Raw genomic sequence first — 19,845 nt, 5'->3', positions numbered from 1 at the left:
GTAGATAAAGCAAAAAGTCACAAAATGTTAATCTAGAAGAAAGGTTTATGGGAGTATCACTGTACATTTCTTTCAAGTTTTCTGAGACTTAAAATTTTTCAAAAAATAAAAGGGGGAGAGGCATGATAGCCTCAAAGCAGATACAGAACGTGCATGTAATACATACATAAAGAGTGAGCTATTTTCAAAAGCCCTGTAGCTCGTAACATCAAACTTTTACCAGAAACCTTAGTCACTGGCACACAAAAACTGCCCAACAGAGTATTCTAAATATTGTCGTTTTTTCTTTCAGAAGCATTGTTCTTGGTTTCATTTATAGGATTTTTGTTTTTTATTCTTTTTGTTTGTTTGCTTTTCGAAGAACACTTCCTCCACTTTCAATGGGCATTAACTTGGACAGGTATTACTGGTAAAACAGCAAAGGCGCAAAGGTTCTGGCTCAGCCTCCTACCAGTTGTATGACCTTGAACAAACCTCTTAGCTTCTCTGCGTCTCAATTTTCCCACATAAAATGAGGCAGTTACACTAGATGCATTCTAAAGTATCTCCCAACTCTGTAATTCCGTTCAGATAGGGCTCTAGGTTTGTGAGAAAGAAAAAACTAGCCCTCAAAGAGGGAAAAAATGGCCAAAATCTACCTTTGTAATGTTGGTGAAACAAATAGGATACCACATTGTAAGCACACAATAATCATGATCCCAAAGTTTAAAACTTTATTATAAATGCACACATTCCAGATTTTAAAAATTGAAAAAAATTATACCAAAATACTATTAGTGGCTATCTCTGAGCTACAGGTTAAATATAGCTTTTCTGTATTCTCCAAGTTTCCTACAACAAACATATTATTATTTTGATAATAGAGTGAAAGGAGGGAGTTGATAAGCAAGGAAAAACCCTCCTCTTATGTGCTAAAGGAAATTTTACCTTTGGAAGGCATTCTAGAAATGGAAAGAATTTTTTGAAAACAGTTGGGTGTTAATCAGAAAAAAAATCTCTGGTATAGTCATTAACTTGATACCTATCATAATCGTTCAAAAGCTGTTGGTTACCTGCCCTAGGTTAGTAAACTTAAGGAGGTACTGCATTTTTTCATGAGTACTGAAACTGATAATAATGACAGCTAATGTATACCTAAGTGCCAAGCACAATTCTAAGGCTTTACATATACATCGATTCACTGAATCCTCACACAACCCTATGCAACAGATATACCATTATTTACTATCTCCATTTTACACATGACAACCAGAGGTTAAATAATTTGCCCACAACTAATAAGGGGCAGAGTTAAGATTTATATCCAGGCAGTCATCAGAGTACAGGCTCTTAACTATTTAACCATCCTGTCCTTTTGTACTTAAATGTTCTGCTCAGGTCATTCTTTAACTGCCTTTTGTTCTCAAAGTTCATTTCATCTAAACTACTTTTCTTTAACCTGCAAAGAAATAATAATATTTAAGTACTGGGATAAAAAGACTGGCCAACCTTTTAACTAGCTGCTAGCTGAAAATTATGATTCATTTTTAAGTCATTACTTCAAAGGTACAGGAAGTATAATTTAATCTCCACACATATCACAAGTAAACAATACAGTAACATCTGAGGGATTAAATATGTAGCATTAATTACTAAGTTAAAATTGGAATATCTTAATAAAAGAAGACACTATTGATTGACGTTAATTTGTCCTCATGAATCATCTGTGAAAAGAGCCCCTAAAACCTTTCTAAAATTTCAATCTTACTGAAATGCCATTTTAAACCATGTTGTAATTAACATGGTTTGGTTTTTAAAAGAATGCATCAATATTTATTTTGAACACTGGCCTTAGTACACACCCAGTTATCTTCACAATAACCTCAAATACTATTAACATGCAGAACCTGGGACAAGGAACACAAAGGAAGCTACCAATTAAATACAGTTGAAGGTTCTCACCTAATTCCTGGGCAATTCAAATCCAAACCAAGTATGCTTTTTCTGGCCAGTACCATTACCTGTCAATTTTTATGGTTTCTGGGTTATTTTTAATAAAAGCTCAAATTTCCTCACATCTGTGTTACTAAATATCTAGCTCTGTCAAAGTAAATACAGAAATCAATAGTTTCCTATTTTAAAAATTGAAGAGAGAAGGAAGAGAAGTGAGAAAAAAAACTTTGCACTGGGTTGCCTGTTAGCTTAGATGTGCAATCTGACAATCACCTGATAATTGCACCCTTGGGGTAATTCTGTACTGGTAAGATAATAAAGTGAAATAAGTCACCTTTATTTCAATTTACTTACACAATTTGCAAATCTGTAGCTCTCTGCCATGGTAGATTAAGAAAATTAGCATGTAAGAAAAATCACCTGCTTATGTAAATTGGAGGATGGTTTTTATCTATGCAGACAGAAAAAAAAAAAAATAGCTGCAATCTGGGTCAAATGACTAATTTTATCTATTTGTTCAAAGGTCTCCCCCTTCACCTTTTCTCTGTAGCTCAGAGCAAGAATTTTAGGTCAAGGAATGGATAAACAAAAAAGTATCTGTGTTGTCCATTCTCCTGTAAGTTTACTGCCTGACAATACTGAGCTCTATATTACTTAAACAGAAGACAAGACTGAGAACTTTAGATAACAAAACCACAACACTGAGAGGAAAGAAAAGAAATCAATGGAGGATATCTGATCTAACTGGCAAAGAAAGCAAACATGACAAGGATCAGGTACCAATTTTACCTTCTGCTACTTTAAGCAAACAGGGCTTCAGAAAAGGAAATCACTCCAAATAATTCAGGGCAGGCAGGACAACTTCTCTACAAAGAACATTACTCCACTTTGCTCTATAAACACACTGAGTCAAGTTCTTCTGAGTCTGACATAAGTTAGATGAATGTGTTCTTGCTCATTTAATGACTATTTTCCCAGCATTCGTTGCTGGAATTCATCCGTCCCACTTATAACTGACTCCATCTCCAGGAGTGGACCTGACTGCTTTAAAGTAACCTTATCCACACTGACAGTGACGGGTCCAGAGATGAGCATACAATTCAACAGAGGCTAAAGACATTCTAGAACTGGGCTGGTCAATAAGCCAGTCAATAGTCACTGGGCTACTGAACGCTTGAAATTTGGTCAGTCCAAACTGAGAAGTGTTCTAAGTGCTAACATAAACACTGGGTCTAGTATATTTTATATGGGAAAAAAATGTAAAATATCTAATGATTTTTATAGTAGTAACATGTTAAAATGATAATATTTTGGATATATTGAGTTAAATAAAATAGATTACTAAAATTAATTTCATTTGTTTCTTTTTACATTTTTAACGTAGAAAATTTAACACTGTGTTACGTGGTTTGCATTATATAGTTGGCCCTTGAACAATGTGAAGGTTAAGGGTGCTGATCCCTGCCCAGTGCAGTAAAAAATCTATGTATTAACTTCTGATTCCCCCTAGACGTAACTTCTAGTAGCCTATGGCTGACTGAAAGGAAGCCTTACTGATAATCTAAAAAATCGATTAACACTTTTTGTTTGTTATACATACAATATACTGAATTCTTACCACAAAGCAAATTGAAGAAAATGTTAAGAAAATCATAAAGAGAAAATATATTTTTAGTGCTATTTACAAGATTAATCATCTGTCAGTACCTTCATCAATATTGTCTTATATGATACAAAACACTGTATGTATTACACGTATCACTAACACTAGACATCCAAAATGAAAAGATAATGTGAAAAAGAAACATTTCTTTACAGGTATAACTATTCATGCATTGATAACAAAGAAGCAGTAATATGGTAGCTTTACGGCAGACTAGTTTAACCAATATGAGTGCTGGAAACACATGTTTTAAAAAGACACTTACCTGTGATGCTAGGCTGATACTGTTTCTCCAACTATGAGTGAAAGGAGGTGGGGCATACTGTATGGTAATTAATTCTTTGAAAACAAAGTTAAAACAATAAGAAAACTAATACACTAGTAATTCTATATTAATATCATTCACCTTACGCCTGTATAAGGAAAAGACTAGTATCTATACCTATCTTACGCCTTCACAACATACCTTTTACTTAATTCTTTTGATATTTCTAGACTACAGGCTTCATCTGTGAGTTTTTCAAACTGTCACAAATCTCAAGTTTCCAATATATTTATTTTTGAAAATCTGCATATTAAGTAGATCTACACAGTTCAAACCCATGTTGTTCAAGGGTCAACTGTGTATTGAGGCAACACAGGATTTTATAAATGAGGGAACCAAGACTCAGAAAAGTCAAATAACTTAATCAAGGTCATAGAGCTGTTGGCAGCAGGGACCAGAACCTTGTCTCCTAACAAGTTTAGTTAGTACTTTACTACCTTGTCATTAAAAAGAAATAATCTTGCCAAGGAAATGGTACCTTGACTATGATAAACATCAAATTTTCTGGTTTAATAAACTAGAAATAACAACTTGGGATTTGGGAGAATTTTATTAACAATAAACGTGCTGTTAATACTGGAGACATTCTTTAGAACCAAATATATATATATATGTCGGGGGGGGGGGGCGGGAATCATACACATTCTCTCCTGTGATCTACTTGCAAAATTTAATGACCTTTTTCCATCCTCATTTTCTTTGACTTTATCTGCATCAAAGATTACTCCCATCTTCCTAACAATCTTTTCCCATGTGCAGGTTGTCAATCACTAATATTTTCCTATCTGATTACCCTTAGTTCCATCTCCAATAATTTCTTCCATCTACAACTGAGAACATTCCCTAAGGCCCAGACCTCAGCTATCTCTACTCCCACTTACATAGTCTTGAAAAAAAAAAAATCCTATCTAAACGGTCACTCTTACTTAAAAACTTCCAGTGGCTGCCATTCCTAATGTTTCAACCTTTTTCATTATTTCCTGCCCCCAGGAGCGTTTTCAGACATTTTCCAATTGCTCTCCCCTCAATGAAATTTTAATACCACAGATATGCTGCATATCTGTTTATGTACTGCATGTTATAAAGGGGCTTTAAATTAAAAAAAAAAAGTTTTCTTTTTCCCCTCTCCCAAGTACCAATGGTGTCTTATCTCTTCAGCAGGATGCTCCAACCTCTTCAGGATTTGCATCTCCACCCTCATCTCCTGTCACCTGCACTGCAATTGATATTCAGCAGCTCCAGCCCTGTAAGTCTCCCTTATAAGGGCCCATCCACCAATAATTCCCTTCCCCGTTAGTTGACTTTTTTTAAAACTTTTATTCTTAAAACTCTGTTGAGGTATTTATCTCTTCGAGGAAGCATCCGTACCTTCCAAAGAAATCCCTCCTCTGTATTCCCAGGGAGTGTCTCTATTGCTGCACCTACGGCAGTGAATTGTAACTAACCATTTACAAATCCCTCTCCCCCACTAGATCATAATCGCCTTTAAATCTTTATCATCCAGCACAGTGCCTGGCAAACAGTCAACACATAGTCAATGAGTATTGTAAGAACAAGTGAAAATAATCTGTCCTTACATTTTTATTTGACGGTTTCAAATTTGGTTTCAATTCTCCATCAAGACTCTCTTGAGAGCAAGGATGTATCAGTTCATACTGTTTCTTTAACTGTAAACACCTTCAGGGCAATATCATGACTTAAACATCTTTATATCCCAAGCACAGCAGAAACTTGAAAGAAGTCTGTGAAATTATTTATACAACTAAATATCCTCATTAAAGCCTACAATAGTGCTGCTCTGTAGCAGGTTGACAAGACCAGTGACCTCCAGCCGTGCCAAAACCTTCTGTATGATTCAATTAGCCAAACTTATTCAAAGCACAAGATGTGAAACGGTTTAGGTAAAGATCACCAATCATCTTTAAAGGCAGACATCCCTGTACAGAGTCTCTCTATTCACACCACTACAATTAACTATTAAATCTGAACTCACTACAGTTTCCTGAGAGTTCATCTTTTCGAAATGTCAGAGTGCCATATTTTTTTCTGAAAAAGTTCTGAGCTAGGTACCTCAGAACTACCAGCTAGGTCTATGATGGTTTGTCACGTGCTTATTGACAGTATTACAACTATTGCCTAAGGCACTCTGTGTGTTACCCCCAAGCAACAAAAGGATCAAACTGACAAGCTATTTTAGTTAGACAATCATTGTTGATCTGCATTAGATGACCCAATCAACAAATAATGCACCTGAGTATTACGGAAGCACAGGGAATTGCAAGTAAAACCCAAATATAATGTAAAGAACTTCTACTCAATGACTTTTTTCTGTTTGGTTGGATGACAAATGGAAAAGTTTCTTTGGCCTTGACAATCTGCATCAAAGAAATCAAATCAGCATATTATATAAACAGTTGATGCTTGAAATGCTAGGACAGCAACAAATCTAATAAGAACCACCAAGAATAGACTCAATTCTACATACAGAAGTCAGTGAAACCCTAATGCTCCAAGTTGTGAAGATAATAAAATATTCTAGTATTCCATTAGAAGACAGCCTTTTGTATAAGGAACAACACCACTACAATTGCCGATGCTTTGAGGGTTAAATTCCAGAATTCAAATATTCAGTTAATGTATTTTGCAAATATTCTCCTAGCACAACATATAAAAGAGAACTATATATACCACTATTTCTTTTTCAGGACATGCACCAGTGGTAACAACTGATAGCTAAAAGAAGTTGCAAGTAGTTCTGAGGGAGACTGTTGTTTTAGCTTGTTTGAAAAGGCAATTCCTTCTGAAATGTATTTTTTTTAGGAAAAAAATTTTTTCTTCTAAGCTGATAGTCAATAGAACATAAAAATTTCCCCTAAGGATAAGCCAAATTTCTTTTGTTGTGTTTAGGTTTTGTTTCATTTTGGGTTTTTGAATAATATTTGCATAATCTTGTCCAGGAGCCCAACTACAACATGACTTCCAATGTTACAGGTTATGGACTTTCAGTGACCAAGAAACCAGTTCACTGTCATTAGACTGTGTTCCTTTTATTCTCTCTCTCTGCCTCCTCGACTTTATGACCATGAACCTGCAGTTTCTAAAAGTAAGTTCGTTTGTACTTAAAACTAACAATATAGATTTCCACATTTCTAGTTTCACACGGCTGCTTTGTTATGTCTAGAAGAGCAACCGTTTCCTTTTTATGGTGCAGGCTCTGGTTCTTCAAAGCTCTTTTCACAAAGCAGCCCCCGCCCCGCCCCGCTCCCCCCGCCCCCCCCCCACCAAAGAATCCAGCTGTGGCTGTTAATCTTGGCTGATAGAGCAACTTCTCAATGCTACAGATTCCTAACCTGGAAAAGGCAGCTAATAACAAAATACACTTTAGTCTACTACTCTTTCTGATGCAACTAACGCCAGCATTTTCCCAAAATTATTCCCAAAAGCATTCCTCAATTTTCCAAATTTCAGTTTGCTACTTGGGGAGTAAGAGGACTGGAGAAAACATCAGAAAATACATGATGCCTCTAATTTTCACAAGATGAGGAAGCTAGACAATCCCTGCCACGCAAAAGGATTTACACTGAGTAATTTTTCATTAAACCATACATATTTCCCCCACCTCACTGGGATCGTCTTTAACAATTCACACCTGTTCATCCATACACAAGTAAAATGAATCTCCACTAAAGGTGAACTTTGACAACAAGGATGTCCTTCATTTGTTACATTCTGAGGGAAAAAAAAATTAATTTCCTTCCAGGTATGGAAATCTATAATATTGCCTAAATGAGTACAGATGATCTGGCTAGAACATGTAAAGTCCATGTAACATATGGACTTTATGTAACAAGTCCATGTAAACATACATATTGTGCTTTTAAAAAATGCATTTGCTTTTAATTAATTGAGACAACAGAATACTTTACCCTAACTCTAAATTCAACCCCTTGGCATATAGCAGAACTAAGAGGACACTCTAGGTATTTAAAGTCATGCCTCTAAAAACAGTGGGCTTCTCTGGTGGCTCAAATGGTAAAGACACTGCCTGCAGTGCAGAACTGGGTTCAATCCCTGGGTCTGGAAGACTCCCCTGGAAACAGGGAATGGCTACCCACTCCAGTATTCTTGCCTGGAGAATTTCATAGCCTGCATTTTGATTCTACCTGATAAATCTGACCATATGTGAAGCCACATCTATGAACATTTACACAAGTTTGATTTTCCTACCAATAATAACCACAATAAAAAACAGCTAACATTTATTGAGTGCTTACTGTGTGCTAAACAATATACTCAATGGTTTACAAGGATTACCTTCATTTAATCCTCAAACCAATGGAATGAAATGAATGCTATTATTATCCTTACTTTATAGATGAGAAACAGAGAGAGGTTAAACAATGTATCAAGATCACACAGCTAGTAAGTATCACTACAGTGATGCTTGAGTTTCAAAGTTCATATAAAAGTAACCTGCTGAAAGTATTAGAGTAATACAATTCAAAGTTCTCCAATTTAACTTGGAGAACAAAGGCAACAAACTGAATGCAATCCCAGACAGTAAAAAATGCTGATTTCATAAATCATCAAGGTAGCAATATGTACCATTAATTCAGTCTGGTATTTTTGGCTGCCAAAGTCAAAACTGCTTGGGTTCTGCAGTTCTCAAACCTTTCTCATGCGGTCAGTTTCCTCCAATTCTCAAAAGTATACACTTCAAGAGCCCCTGAAGGCTTTATGTTGTAATACTCTTTGTCCCAAAGTTGTTACATCTTTAAGAACAACCTAACTTACTTTCCATCTGGCAAATGTTAACTACAGACAAAAAGATATTGACATTCTCACAGAACAAGTCAGGTTTCTGTCTGTGAGTTGTTTTGTGCTTTGGTTTTGCATTGTGAAAATATCCATAAGGGCATTTGGAAGCCTTGTTATCTGATAAAGAAGGTCAAATTATATATGATGCTTTGATAACCCATGAACAATATTCTATCGCTGGCAATGAATGTATCTCAGGCTACTCCATGATCATATTACTAGGTAAACTGGAATCTTTACTTTGAGATAAAGCACAGCAGACAGTTGTTAATGAAACCTTAATTGAACTGTCAAAGCACCACCTTTACCAGCAAGCTAATAGGTAATTCACTACTTTTACACAACTGTCCAATACTGATAAGTTATTCCAATAGTTAAATTCAGCAGAAAGATAAATCAAGCCTGGTAGACTAAATTGTTCAGTGAGAAATCAGAATGGTAAAATGCTGCATCACCTCTACAAATATCTCTCCTTGTGTACATGGAGGAACAACAATATCCCTCAAAATTATAAGCAACACTTAGCTATCAGTTCAGTACCACTGGGTACACGTCCAGAAAAAGAAACGAGAGCGCATACAGTTTCCGCTCATATGCCATGACAGAAGGAAAATACTTGCAAAATGCATTAAACATATTTGAGTCTAAGTGAATCTTATAATGCCCAAGTAGTTATATGGTGCTTTGAATTAAATGATGTGTCATTAGGAGAATATTTTTACGTTCTACTTTAACCACTTTAGAAAATAGTTGTTTCAGAGTCATTAAGTGCCTTCTAAATTAAAAAGAAAAATCTTCACAGTTAGTTAAAAAGTAAAAAAAGCTCACTAACATCTTCAGCTTGGGTTTGAAAATACTAGGGCAATTCACTGTGGTCTGTCATTCAAATTTCTAGTTTTAACAATCTTACTTGGGTCATACAGCAATTAAATTTCAAATATAATAAGCAATTCAGACAGCAAGTTATAAATATGTAAATACAAAAATAGAAAAGTATTTGCATACTAAAACACACACCTGGAACTCTTTTCCTTTTTTTTCATACCGAATTGTATTTCACCTGTAACAGCTAATAAAAACATTCAATGCAGCTAAGTAGAAAAACTTGGTTAAAGAACAAAGAAGGCCTGACCAGGAGATCAAGTAACCAAGCAGCAAAGATGCCACAGCACTGTGCTGCGGAGAAAAAAAGTACTCTAGCAGGCCCAGTCACTACCCTCATTGGGCTCACAAATGTGATCAGACAGGGCAAGTACAAAACCACTGGTGCACAGTGGAAGACGGTCACAAATGGAGGCGCTTCAAGTGCACGGAATGAACTCCATGGGTGGTAGAAGGGGTCAGTCAAGGAAAGAATCTAGAATGGATTCAAATCAAGCATTTGGATTTTCATGTACTGGTAATTTAGAACACCACTACCAGGATGTTTGCTGTGGGATATGTTTCAGCACTCCAGTTCCTTATCTCCCTTCCCTTAAAAAAAAAGAAAAAAGAAATTCCCTTAGCACCAACTTTAAGTTAAAACTTCTACAAACCCCATCACCAGTTGATAGAAATGAAGAGCAAATAACACCTTTAGAACACAGTCCAGAATCCTGCAACCCATTTCCTTGTCAGCACATCTCCAGTTCTTAGCACTGTATGCAAAGCACTAAACTAAAGAGCATCCAGGTCTAAGAAAATCCAAACAAATTCTCAGTAAATCAATGACAAAATTACAATCTTTTTCCTCCCCTCAGCTTTGAAATCCTCCAGGGTTAGACAAGGAACAGCAGTTCACCGTGTAGTCCCTGAGGACAGGATATGGAAGGGAAGACAGGAAGTCAAGAACAGGCAGGTCCCTGAGCAGAGACTGAAGAGGCACCATTACCGGCTACCCTCTTTCCCACCAGGAATCCCACACACCTTGGAGAACAGAGCACTGCAGCAGCAACCTCCTTGGAGAGCTCACTGGGAAAACACTGGACTTTACCAGGTTAAAAAAAGATAGATTGGATCACTTAGTAGCCTAGTTTATAAAATCTGAAATGTAAATAAAGATGGCCAGATGTAATGCAAAAATGAAATTCATATCAATTACAGCCTGAAAAGCAATGATCAAAGGAGACGCTTACCAGGCTAGTTCCAAAGAGTTCATTTTCTCTAGGTGATGGGGGCTTTTCTAGACATTAACAAGAATCTTTTCTTTTTTTAAATCAGGATATAGTTGAAGGAATCTATTTTTGAAGCACTGAAAACATCAATTCATCTATTCACACCAGAATACTTACTCCTTGGGGAGAAAAACTCAGTTCACTCTAGTTTTGATAGAAACAGGACCCTACAATGATAAACACATTTTACTATAAACTACTAATCTTCCTAAAAAGAATAGACAAAATGACAAAATGTTGCATTTAAGAAGCCCTCAGACTTTAAAAAAATTTATACTAGCCGCAGCAAGAATAGACCAGTTTCATGTTTTAAAAGCACACTCCCTACTACAGCAACCAACCAAGGGATAAGAGCAACTTACAAGCCACTAAATGACACTAAAACATTACACTGAATGTGGGCCACTGCATAGTTACAGTCTACTGACCTCAATTGTGGTACTCATGTGTGATGCTATATTTAATGCATTCTTATCAAAAGGCTAAAGCTACATACTTCCCAACTGTAGCTTTATGGTTTAAAATAAACCACTCACTCACGAAACGACTTAACTGGTTCAAATATGAACCCTATCTTCCTTTGGGGATCGCGATCACAAATTAAGGAATGAAGAGAGAGAAAGAGCAAAATAGTTGTGGAAAGTATACCCCAACGACCAGACAATGGTAAGGAATCCAGTTTGGGTCAGTTGTGACATCTGCTCCAACTGGGCAACTGATTCAAACTCAATCAAACATGAGGGACGGCCAAGGTCTGTAGAGGAATAAGCGTTCCATGCATTCACCTATTTACTGATTCTCCATTCAGTGGCTTCCTTAGGTCCTACGCTGTAAGTCTGGTAGACAACAAACTTCTGTGAGTTCAACAGAGGGTGCTCCACCAAAACTGGCCAGGACTTCAAAGCTTAAGCCTAGACAGCCAATGCCATCAGGCCCCTTTTACCAGGTAATGAAGGGTGACTTCCTATAGTTGAGCAGCTTGTTCCACTTGGGTCGACATGGAGAAAAACCATGAGAAAAGGCCTTGCCCAGCAACCTTGAGAAGACACCAGAAGTCGTGATTCTTCCTTGGATACTCACCAGACGACACCAAAGGCTCCATATCCAATAGGTCTATCCGGCTCAATATCCAGCTGCTGTTGTGGATGATGCGAGTGCTGATGATGGTGCGCCTTAACTGTGGCAGCTGCGGCAGCCTGTACCTGAGCTGGGGCTGCTGCAGCTGGTCCCGGAGCCTGACCCGGTGCCGGTGATGGGAAGTAAGGCTGCTGTTGCCCAGGGTTTAACATGGCTGCAGCTGCGGCTGCGGCGGCGGCTGCCGCAGCTGCCGAGGAAGTATGCTGCTGCACGGGGTGGACCGCAGCAGCCGACCCGGGATGAAGATGGTGCTGAGGGTGGTGGTGGTGGTGAAGGTGAGGAGGAGGGAGGTGTGGAAGGTGGTGGTGATGGTGGTGGTGGTGCCCTGCTGCTGCCGCAGATGTACCGCCATTGTAAGCCGCCATCATTTTTGCGTTGGCTCTTGCGCCACAAAGAGACATTCAAAAAAAAAAATGCCCTTTGATTGGAAAGCAAACTGGGTCAAGCTGTCATTTGGCCATTTAAAAATGAAGGAAAAAACCACTCACTCCACCTCCAAAAAACATGGAGCGGAACTGGCTTTATGTCTTCATCAGTCAATCCAGACAAGTTAGAGGATCTTGGTGTTTAAGTTGGGGGTGAGCGTGTGTGGAAGGGTGTGGGTTGCCCCCCCAAAAAAATAAAAGAAAAAGAAAAAGGAAAAAGGGACCCCTTCCCCCCAGGTTTCCTGCCACAAGTGGATACTAAAACTCCATGCTTAATTCGGGGGAGGTTCCAACTTTGAATGTGGGAATGAAGGCCAAACCTCCCGACCTCCTGAACTCCACACGCGAAAAGGATCAGGTAACACACCACCCTTGGAATCTTGTAAGAGGCTTGACTCATCTACCCCTTCCATTCCCACATCCTTTTCTAAACACCTACCACCTCCTCAAAAATGCAACTGAAAAAAATTCCACCACCCCAAAGTGAAAAGATGGGGGGAAATGTTCAGGGAAACCAGCTGCCCCCCCCTCGAACTCTCAGGCCTTCCTACATCTCCCCCTACTCCTCGTCAGGTTGACCTGATTGGAGCGGGGGGGGGACTAAACTTTCCCGAACAGAAAAGAGCCAGGGAAGGAGGCAGGAGGGACAGAGTGAGCAGAGGAGGCGACAGGGCAGGACAGAGAGGAGAAAGAGAACCGGGGCAAAGTGAAGGTAAGGAGGTGCGGGGAGGAATGAAAGAGAGGTGGGCAGCACTCGGACGCCGAGACAGAGGGAACCGCCCCGGGAGGAGGTTAGGGTCCCGGGGCCAAAGAATGGGAGCCCCGGGAGGCGGGCGGGGTGCAGTCGGAAGCGGACTGACTCCTGCCCCCGCCGCCGGCTGCTTCTACTGAGGAGGGTTGGGGGGGAGAGCGGGTGGGTCCCCCCGCGCGACGGCCCCCGCAGGGCTCAAGGCTGCTCCGTCTCCCCCCCTCCCCCCCACCCGGCTTCCGTCCCCGCGGCCGCTTTCTCCTCAGCCGCTGTGGCCGCTTTCTCCTCAGCCGCCGCCTCCTCAGCCGCCGGTGCCGCCGCGGCCGGACTCACCTCCCCTAGCAAAGCCGGATAGAGCGGAGCCAGCGGCGGACACGCGCAACCAGCCGCCGAGGCCCCGCCCCCGCCTCACACTGACCGGCTGCCCTAGCCAATCCACGCCCACCTGTCCGCGTCCGCCTCCAATCCTGGGCCGGCAGCTTCAGACAGGCGCACTGTTCGGCCAGTGGCGACAAGATGTGGGTCTCCTGGGGAAATCCCGCCCCCGACCCAGGATGGGCAGATAGAAAAACCAATCAAAAGGCAGAGTTGGGCCTGACCGACAAGGCCAAAAGCGAATTAAACACCAAAGATCTCCGTGACATTTTCTTTCGCCTCTCTCCTCTTTTCTTTTTCTTCTTTTATTTTTTTGGCAGGAGCAGGAAGCTGCGTGCTAATCCCGCCTGCAAAAGCTGGAAGAGAGGGTTGGAACGAAAGAACCAATCGTGAGCCGGGGAGCAAAAACAGAGCAACCAATCATTGGCTTGAAGAGGAAGTGGGCTGAGACTGGAACCAGATAGACATTTGATTTGACAAATGAAAAAGGAAATTGATTTCGGTCCCACCCTTCCGATCTCCTATAGGTCAGGATTGTGGAGAATCGCTGTCATATCAGCGACGACCTCCTCAAGGGGCGGGCCAACTGAAAGGGGGTGTGGTTTCAGGGAAGAGGGCGGGACCTAGAGGAAGAAGGCGGAGTCCAAATCATCCATTGATAGGAACCATCTACTATCCCTTTTAGAGACTTCAGGTGTGGAGAAATAGGTGGCGCCAAGAGGGGATGTCGAGCTTCAGAAACTCAATCAAGGTTATTCATCAGGGCGATCACAAAAGAAACTCAAAGACTGATGGTTCATAACCTACAGCTGGTCTTCCATGGCTAATCCTCTTAGTGGCAAAAAGACATTATTTCCAGTTTTCACAACTAACACGCTCATGGAACAATAGGCCTATAGATATAATTAAAACAACAAAAATAATAAACCTAACCACAAAGACTGTAATTTTATCCCATACTTTCTAATAAATTCTATCCCATACTTTCTAATAAATTCTAGTCATTGAAAGTTTACTAAAATAAAGTTTACTTTCACATAACCTCACTTACCTAAATCTACTTTTCTTTAAAAATACGAAATAATAAGCTTACAGACCTTACCCTTACTAAAACTGTGCACTCAGAACCCTGGAAATCATCATTGATTTCTCTCCTGCCTGCCCACTCCTTCCCTTCTAATCAATCATCAAGTCTTAAACACTTCTGAACACTTAAACACATGGGCTTCCCTCATGGCTTAGATGGTGAAGACTGTGCCCGCAATGTGGGAGACTCAGGTTCGACCCCTGGCTCAGGAAGATCCCCTGGAGAAGGCAATGACAACCCACTCCAGTATTCTTGCCTTGAGAAATCAGCTCTGGCGGGCTAGAGTTCACGGGGTCCCAAAGAGTCAGACACAACGGAGCGACTAACAGCATCACTTTCTATCAAACACACACATACACACACACACCCTTCTCCGCAGTTACCACAGTATTACCTAAATGCATGCCTGTGCTGCTGCTGCTGCTGCCAAGTCGCTTCAGTCGTGTCCGACTCTGTGCAGCCCCATAGACGGCAGCCCACTAGGCTCCTCTGTCCCTGGGATTCTCCAGGGAAGAATACTGGAGTGGTTTGCTATTTCCTTCTCCAATGCATGAAAGTGAAAAGTGAAAATGAAATCGCTTAGTCATGTCTGACTCTTAGCGACCCCATTGGACTGCAGCCTACCAGGCTCCTCCGTCCATGGGATTTTCCAGGCAAGAGTACTGGAGTGGGGTGCCATTGTAGCATCTTTAATTACGATCTCCCTGTCTACAGGGCTTCCTTGGTGGCTCAGCTGGTACAGAATCTGCCTGCAATGCGGGAGATTGCAGGAACCTGGGTTCCATCCCTGGTTTGGGAAGATCCCCTGGAGAAGGGAATGGCTACACACTCCAGTACTCTGGCCTGGGTCGCAAAGAGTCAGACACAAATGAGCAACTTTCACTTTCCCTACCTATAGGATAGTTCTCCTCTAATCTCTCATCCACTGAGAGCATTACAATCTTTTAAAAACACAAGTCTGACCACACCCCTATCCTTGAAAAAGTCAATAAGTCTAAATAGCCCAGCTGGATCTGGTTCCTGCCTCCCTTCACAGCCTTATATACTCCAGACATTCCGCATTTCTTTCAGTTTCTCAAATGGTTTGTTGCCTTCATGCATATCATCAGCTCCAAACACTCCCAACTCCCATTCTAACTTATACTTCTGGTCTTCACTTCTCTTTCTGAAAAGATTTCCCTAACCCTATGGTAGAATACGTGTTTCTCTTAAATATTTCCATGGCACTACATCCCTCATAGCACTGAGAACTGTTTATTTATTTATTTTGAGAACTCTTTTAATTTTCATTGTTTACTGAGTTTGACCAGGACAGGAAGCTTCTCTGTTCCACCCAGTGTTCCTTGAGTCTGGTTCCTTGAGCCGTGTCTAAAAGGTGAAGGCAATAAAGATTTGTATGTATTTCTGAGAGCAGAAGTGGGTGCCAATCCAAGCTCTGCTATTCACTAGCTGAATGATTTAGGCAATTTAACTAACTTTAAAGTTCCTGACAGTATATGTTCATTCTCTTTCAATCAGAATCTTGGGGTGGGAGGGGCAGGGATCTGTTTAATAAGCCCTCCAGGTGATTCTTACATGCACTGAAGTTTGAGAAGCACTGGCCTAGAGCAAAGGGACTGTATTCTTTTTTTTTTTTTTTTTTGAGTCTTCCTAAGGTGTTGGAGAAGACTCTTGAGACTCCCTTGGACTGCAAGGAGATCCAACCAATCCATTCTAAAGGAGATCAGTCCTGGGATTTCTTTGGAAGGACTGATGCTAAAGCTGAAACTCCAATACTTTGGCCACCTCATGCAAAGAGTGGACTCTTTGGAAAAGACTCTGATCCTGGGAGGGATTGGGGTCAGGAGGAGAAGGGGACAACAGAGGATGAGATGGCTGGACAGCATCACCTACTCGATGGACATGAGTTTGGGTGAACTCTGGGAGTTGGTGATGGACAGGGAGGCCTGGCGTGCTGCGATTCATGGGGTCGAAAAGAGTCGGACACAACTGAGCAACTGAATTGACTGACTGACTGAAACTTTTACTCTTGACTCTCTAGTATAGTACCTGGGACCTAGAAAGGGCTCAATGCATGTGAAATAAATACATCCAAACCACCAGAAAGTTATTGCATATAAAGAGCTATTTATTCCTGCCACAAATATTTACTGAACACCAACTATATCTAGATATTGCACTAGGTTCAACAATACAGAAATAAAAAGTGAAGTGTTAATCACTCAGTCGTGTCTGACTCTTTGAGACCCCATGGACTGTAGCCCCCTCGTCTTCTCTGTCCATGGGATTCTCCAGGCAAGAATACTGGAGTGGGTAGCCATTCCATTTTCAGGGTATCTTCCCGACCCAGGGATTTAACCTGGGTCTCCTGCACCACAGTCAGATTCTTCACTGTCTGAACAACCAGGGAACCCCAGGGAGATGCAAATTAATAGACTCTTTCAGGAAGGAGCTCTCAGTGTCTGATGCAAGAGTTTCCAAAATGATGTGTGCGGACTCTAAGTGGTGCACAAAATGCACCACTGTCTGGCCTCCAGAAAGAAATTAGTACAACTTCTATTTCTGCTCTCTTTTTATTTCATCTTTTTAAAGCATCCATTTGGTCAATGTTTTATAATGTACATAATATACAGAGTAGTGTTCATGTATATTATGTATAAATAAAACTATGTGAATTGGAGATTTGTGCTCCAAAAATTTATCAAAAGTATTGGGAAATCACTAGTCTAATGACCATTAGGTCATTTAGGTCAGCTCTGTCCAGTAGAAATATAATGAGTAACGTAAAAAATTTTTAATGTTCTAGTAGTCACATTAAAAAGAATGCTCTGTGATGACTTAAATGGGAAGGAAATCCAAAAAAAGGGGATGTATAATATGTATAGCTCATTCAGTTTGCTATATAGTAGAAACTAGCACAACATTGTAAAACAACTGTACTCCAATAACAATTAATTTTTAAAAAGTTAAAAAAACTAATTCTATTTGTAATTTAATACTTTTTATCTAACATGCAAAATTTGTCATGTTAAGTATATAATCAATGTAAAAAAAGATTGTGTATATATAAATATAGATATTGATATAGATACTAAGTCTTTGGAATCTGGTACATATTTTGCATTAATAGCACATCTCAACTGAATTAAAAATTCAATTTCTTCTGTCATACTGTTTACATTTCAAGTGCTCTATAGCCTCATGACACCACCCTTATGGCAGAAAGTGAAGAGGAACTAAAAAGCCTCTTGATGAAAGTGAAAGAGGACAGTGAAAAAGTAGGCTTAAAGCTCAACATTCAGAAAACGAAGATCGTGGCATCTGGTCCCATCACTTCATGTGAAATAGATGGAGAAACAGTGGAAACAGTGTCAGACTTTATTTCGGGGGGCTCCAAAATCACTGCAGATGGTGACTGCAGCCATGAAATTAAAAGACGCTTACTCCTTGGAAGGAAAGTGATGACCAACCTAGATAGCACATTGAAAAGCAGAGACATTACTTTGCCAACAAAGGTTCATCTAGTCAAGGCTATGGTTTTTCCTGTGGTCATGTATGGATGTGAGAGTTGGACTGTGAAGAAGGCTGAGCGCCGAAGAATTGATGCTTTTGAACTGTGGTGTTGGAGAAGACTCTTGAGAGTCCCTTGGACTGCAAGGAGATCCAACCAGTCCATTCTGAAGGAGATCAGCCCTGGGATTTCTTTGGAGGGAATGATGCTGAAGCTGAAACTCCAGTACTTTGGCCACCTCATGCGAAGAGTTGACTCATTGGAAAAGACTCTGATGCTGGGAGGGATTGGGGGCAGGAGGAGAAGGGGATGACAGAGGATGAGATGGCTGGATGGCATCACTGTCTCAATGGACGTGAGTCTGGGTGAACTCCGGGAGTTGGTGATGGACAGGGAGGCCTGGTGTGCTGCGATTCATGGGGTTGCAAAGAGTTGGACATGACTGAGCGAGTGAACTGAACTGAATAGCCTCATGTGGGGCTTCCCAGGTGGCGCAGTGATGAAGAATTTGCCTGCCAATGCAGGAGACGCAGGTTTGATCCCTGCATTGGGAAGATCCCCTGGAAAGGGCAACCTACTCCACTATTCTTGCTGGAGAATCCCATGGACAGAGGAGCATGGCAGGCTGCAGTCCATGGGGTCACAAAGAGTTGGACACGACTGAGTAACAGAACGCACACACACAGCCTCATGTGGCTAGTGGTTATCTTATGAAACAGCACAGATCTAGATTATGGATTTGAATCCCTGCTCTGCCACCTACTAGCTGTTATGATCTAGGGCAAATTCCCTAACCTGTCTTAGTCTGAATTTCCTTGTCCATAAAATACAGGATCCCTGACTTCTCCAACTGTTGTGATGATTCAAATAGACAGTCATGGAAAGCACAAGCCCAGGGCCTGCCTGGCTCCTCATGGGTGGCAGTAAGTGGAGTGGTTATTATTAGCATTACAATCCAAGGCAAAGTGTCCTATGTGTCAGATGAGAAACACACTTCAGGCGCTGCTCAGTTCACATCCCCAGCATTCCGTCCATGGGGAGCCAGCCTGACAGACACTCAGTTCTCCTTAAACGCATCACCAGACAGTACAATATCCAGCCCTTTCCATCCATTCCATTTTCAGGAGCTGAGCATGATGAACAAGAAGTCGGAAGTGACTCAGCAGGATAGCACTTAACGCCTAAAAAAGCAAGCAGGACATCAGAATGCATAAGCAGGAATAGAATGTGCAGGAAGTGGGAGGTGATCTTCCCTTTCTTCCAAGAACTGGCTCCCCTCATGAGTTGTCTGAGGAGGCTATGCGACTTTGGGTACTTAACATTTTTGAGCTTTAGTTTCTTCATCTGTTTTGAAGTAGAAAATAATATCTACTTCGAAGAGATATTGAGAGCATTAAATAGGGCCATGTATTAACATATGAAAGACCAAGCACAGTGCCTAACATAGATGAGCAGCTCAATTAGGTAGCTTCCTTCCTTCTATGTTTTGGTTACTCATCAATTTTTTTTCCCTTGGTGTCTCCATTTCCAGTGGTTTCCAGAGAAATGGGGTATGGTAAGAAGCTGGGACTAGGTAAAGCCAGACAAATCCAAGTTCATGTGTTGTCCAGGCCCCCTGAAGCCTTGGGCCTTTTTCCCCCAGAGCCAGGCTCCCACTCAAGTTAACAACAT

The 19,845-nt window shown here is 40.8% G+C and overlaps 1 protein-coding gene and 1 long non-coding RNA gene across 3 annotated transcripts in view; one reads left to right on the top strand and one right to left on the bottom strand.

Moving 5' to 3' along the window:
- NLK (nemo like kinase) overlaps window positions 1–13,194 on the bottom strand; it is a 129,607-nt gene extending 116,413 nt beyond the window's left edge. Inside the window, exon 1 of the mRNA NM_001193253.1 lies at window positions 11,972–13,194. Coding sequence (NP_001180182.1) covers window positions 11,972–12,429 — 458 coding nt within the window. The 5' untranslated portion in view covers window positions 12,430–13,194. The remainder of the gene's footprint in view (window positions 1–11,971) is intronic.
- Window positions 13,079–17,370, top strand: LOC132343025 (uncharacterized). 2 transcript variants are annotated; one of them, XR_009491670.1, is made up of 4 exons: window positions 13,079–13,165; window positions 13,492–13,719; window positions 13,897–14,103; window positions 14,262–17,370. It is a non-coding gene; the product is annotated as an uncharacterized lncRNA (long non-coding RNA). The 2 variants fall into 2 exon arrangements; XR_009491671.1 differs by lacking the exon at window positions 13,492–13,719 and having other exon boundaries at window positions 13,080–13,165.
- The last annotated feature ends 2,475 nt before the right edge of the window (window positions 17,371–19,845 follow it).

This window comes from Bos taurus, chromosome 19 (genome assembly GCF_002263795.3).
Source record: "Bos taurus isolate L1 Dominette 01449 registration number 42190680 breed Hereford chromosome 19, ARS-UCD2.0, whole genome shotgun sequence".
In the NCBI taxonomy this organism is placed as follows: Eukaryota; Metazoa; Chordata; class Mammalia; order Artiodactyla; family Bovidae; genus Bos; species Bos taurus.
Note: the sequence above shows the minus strand (reverse complement) of the source record. Positions and strands in the feature narration are given on the sequence as shown.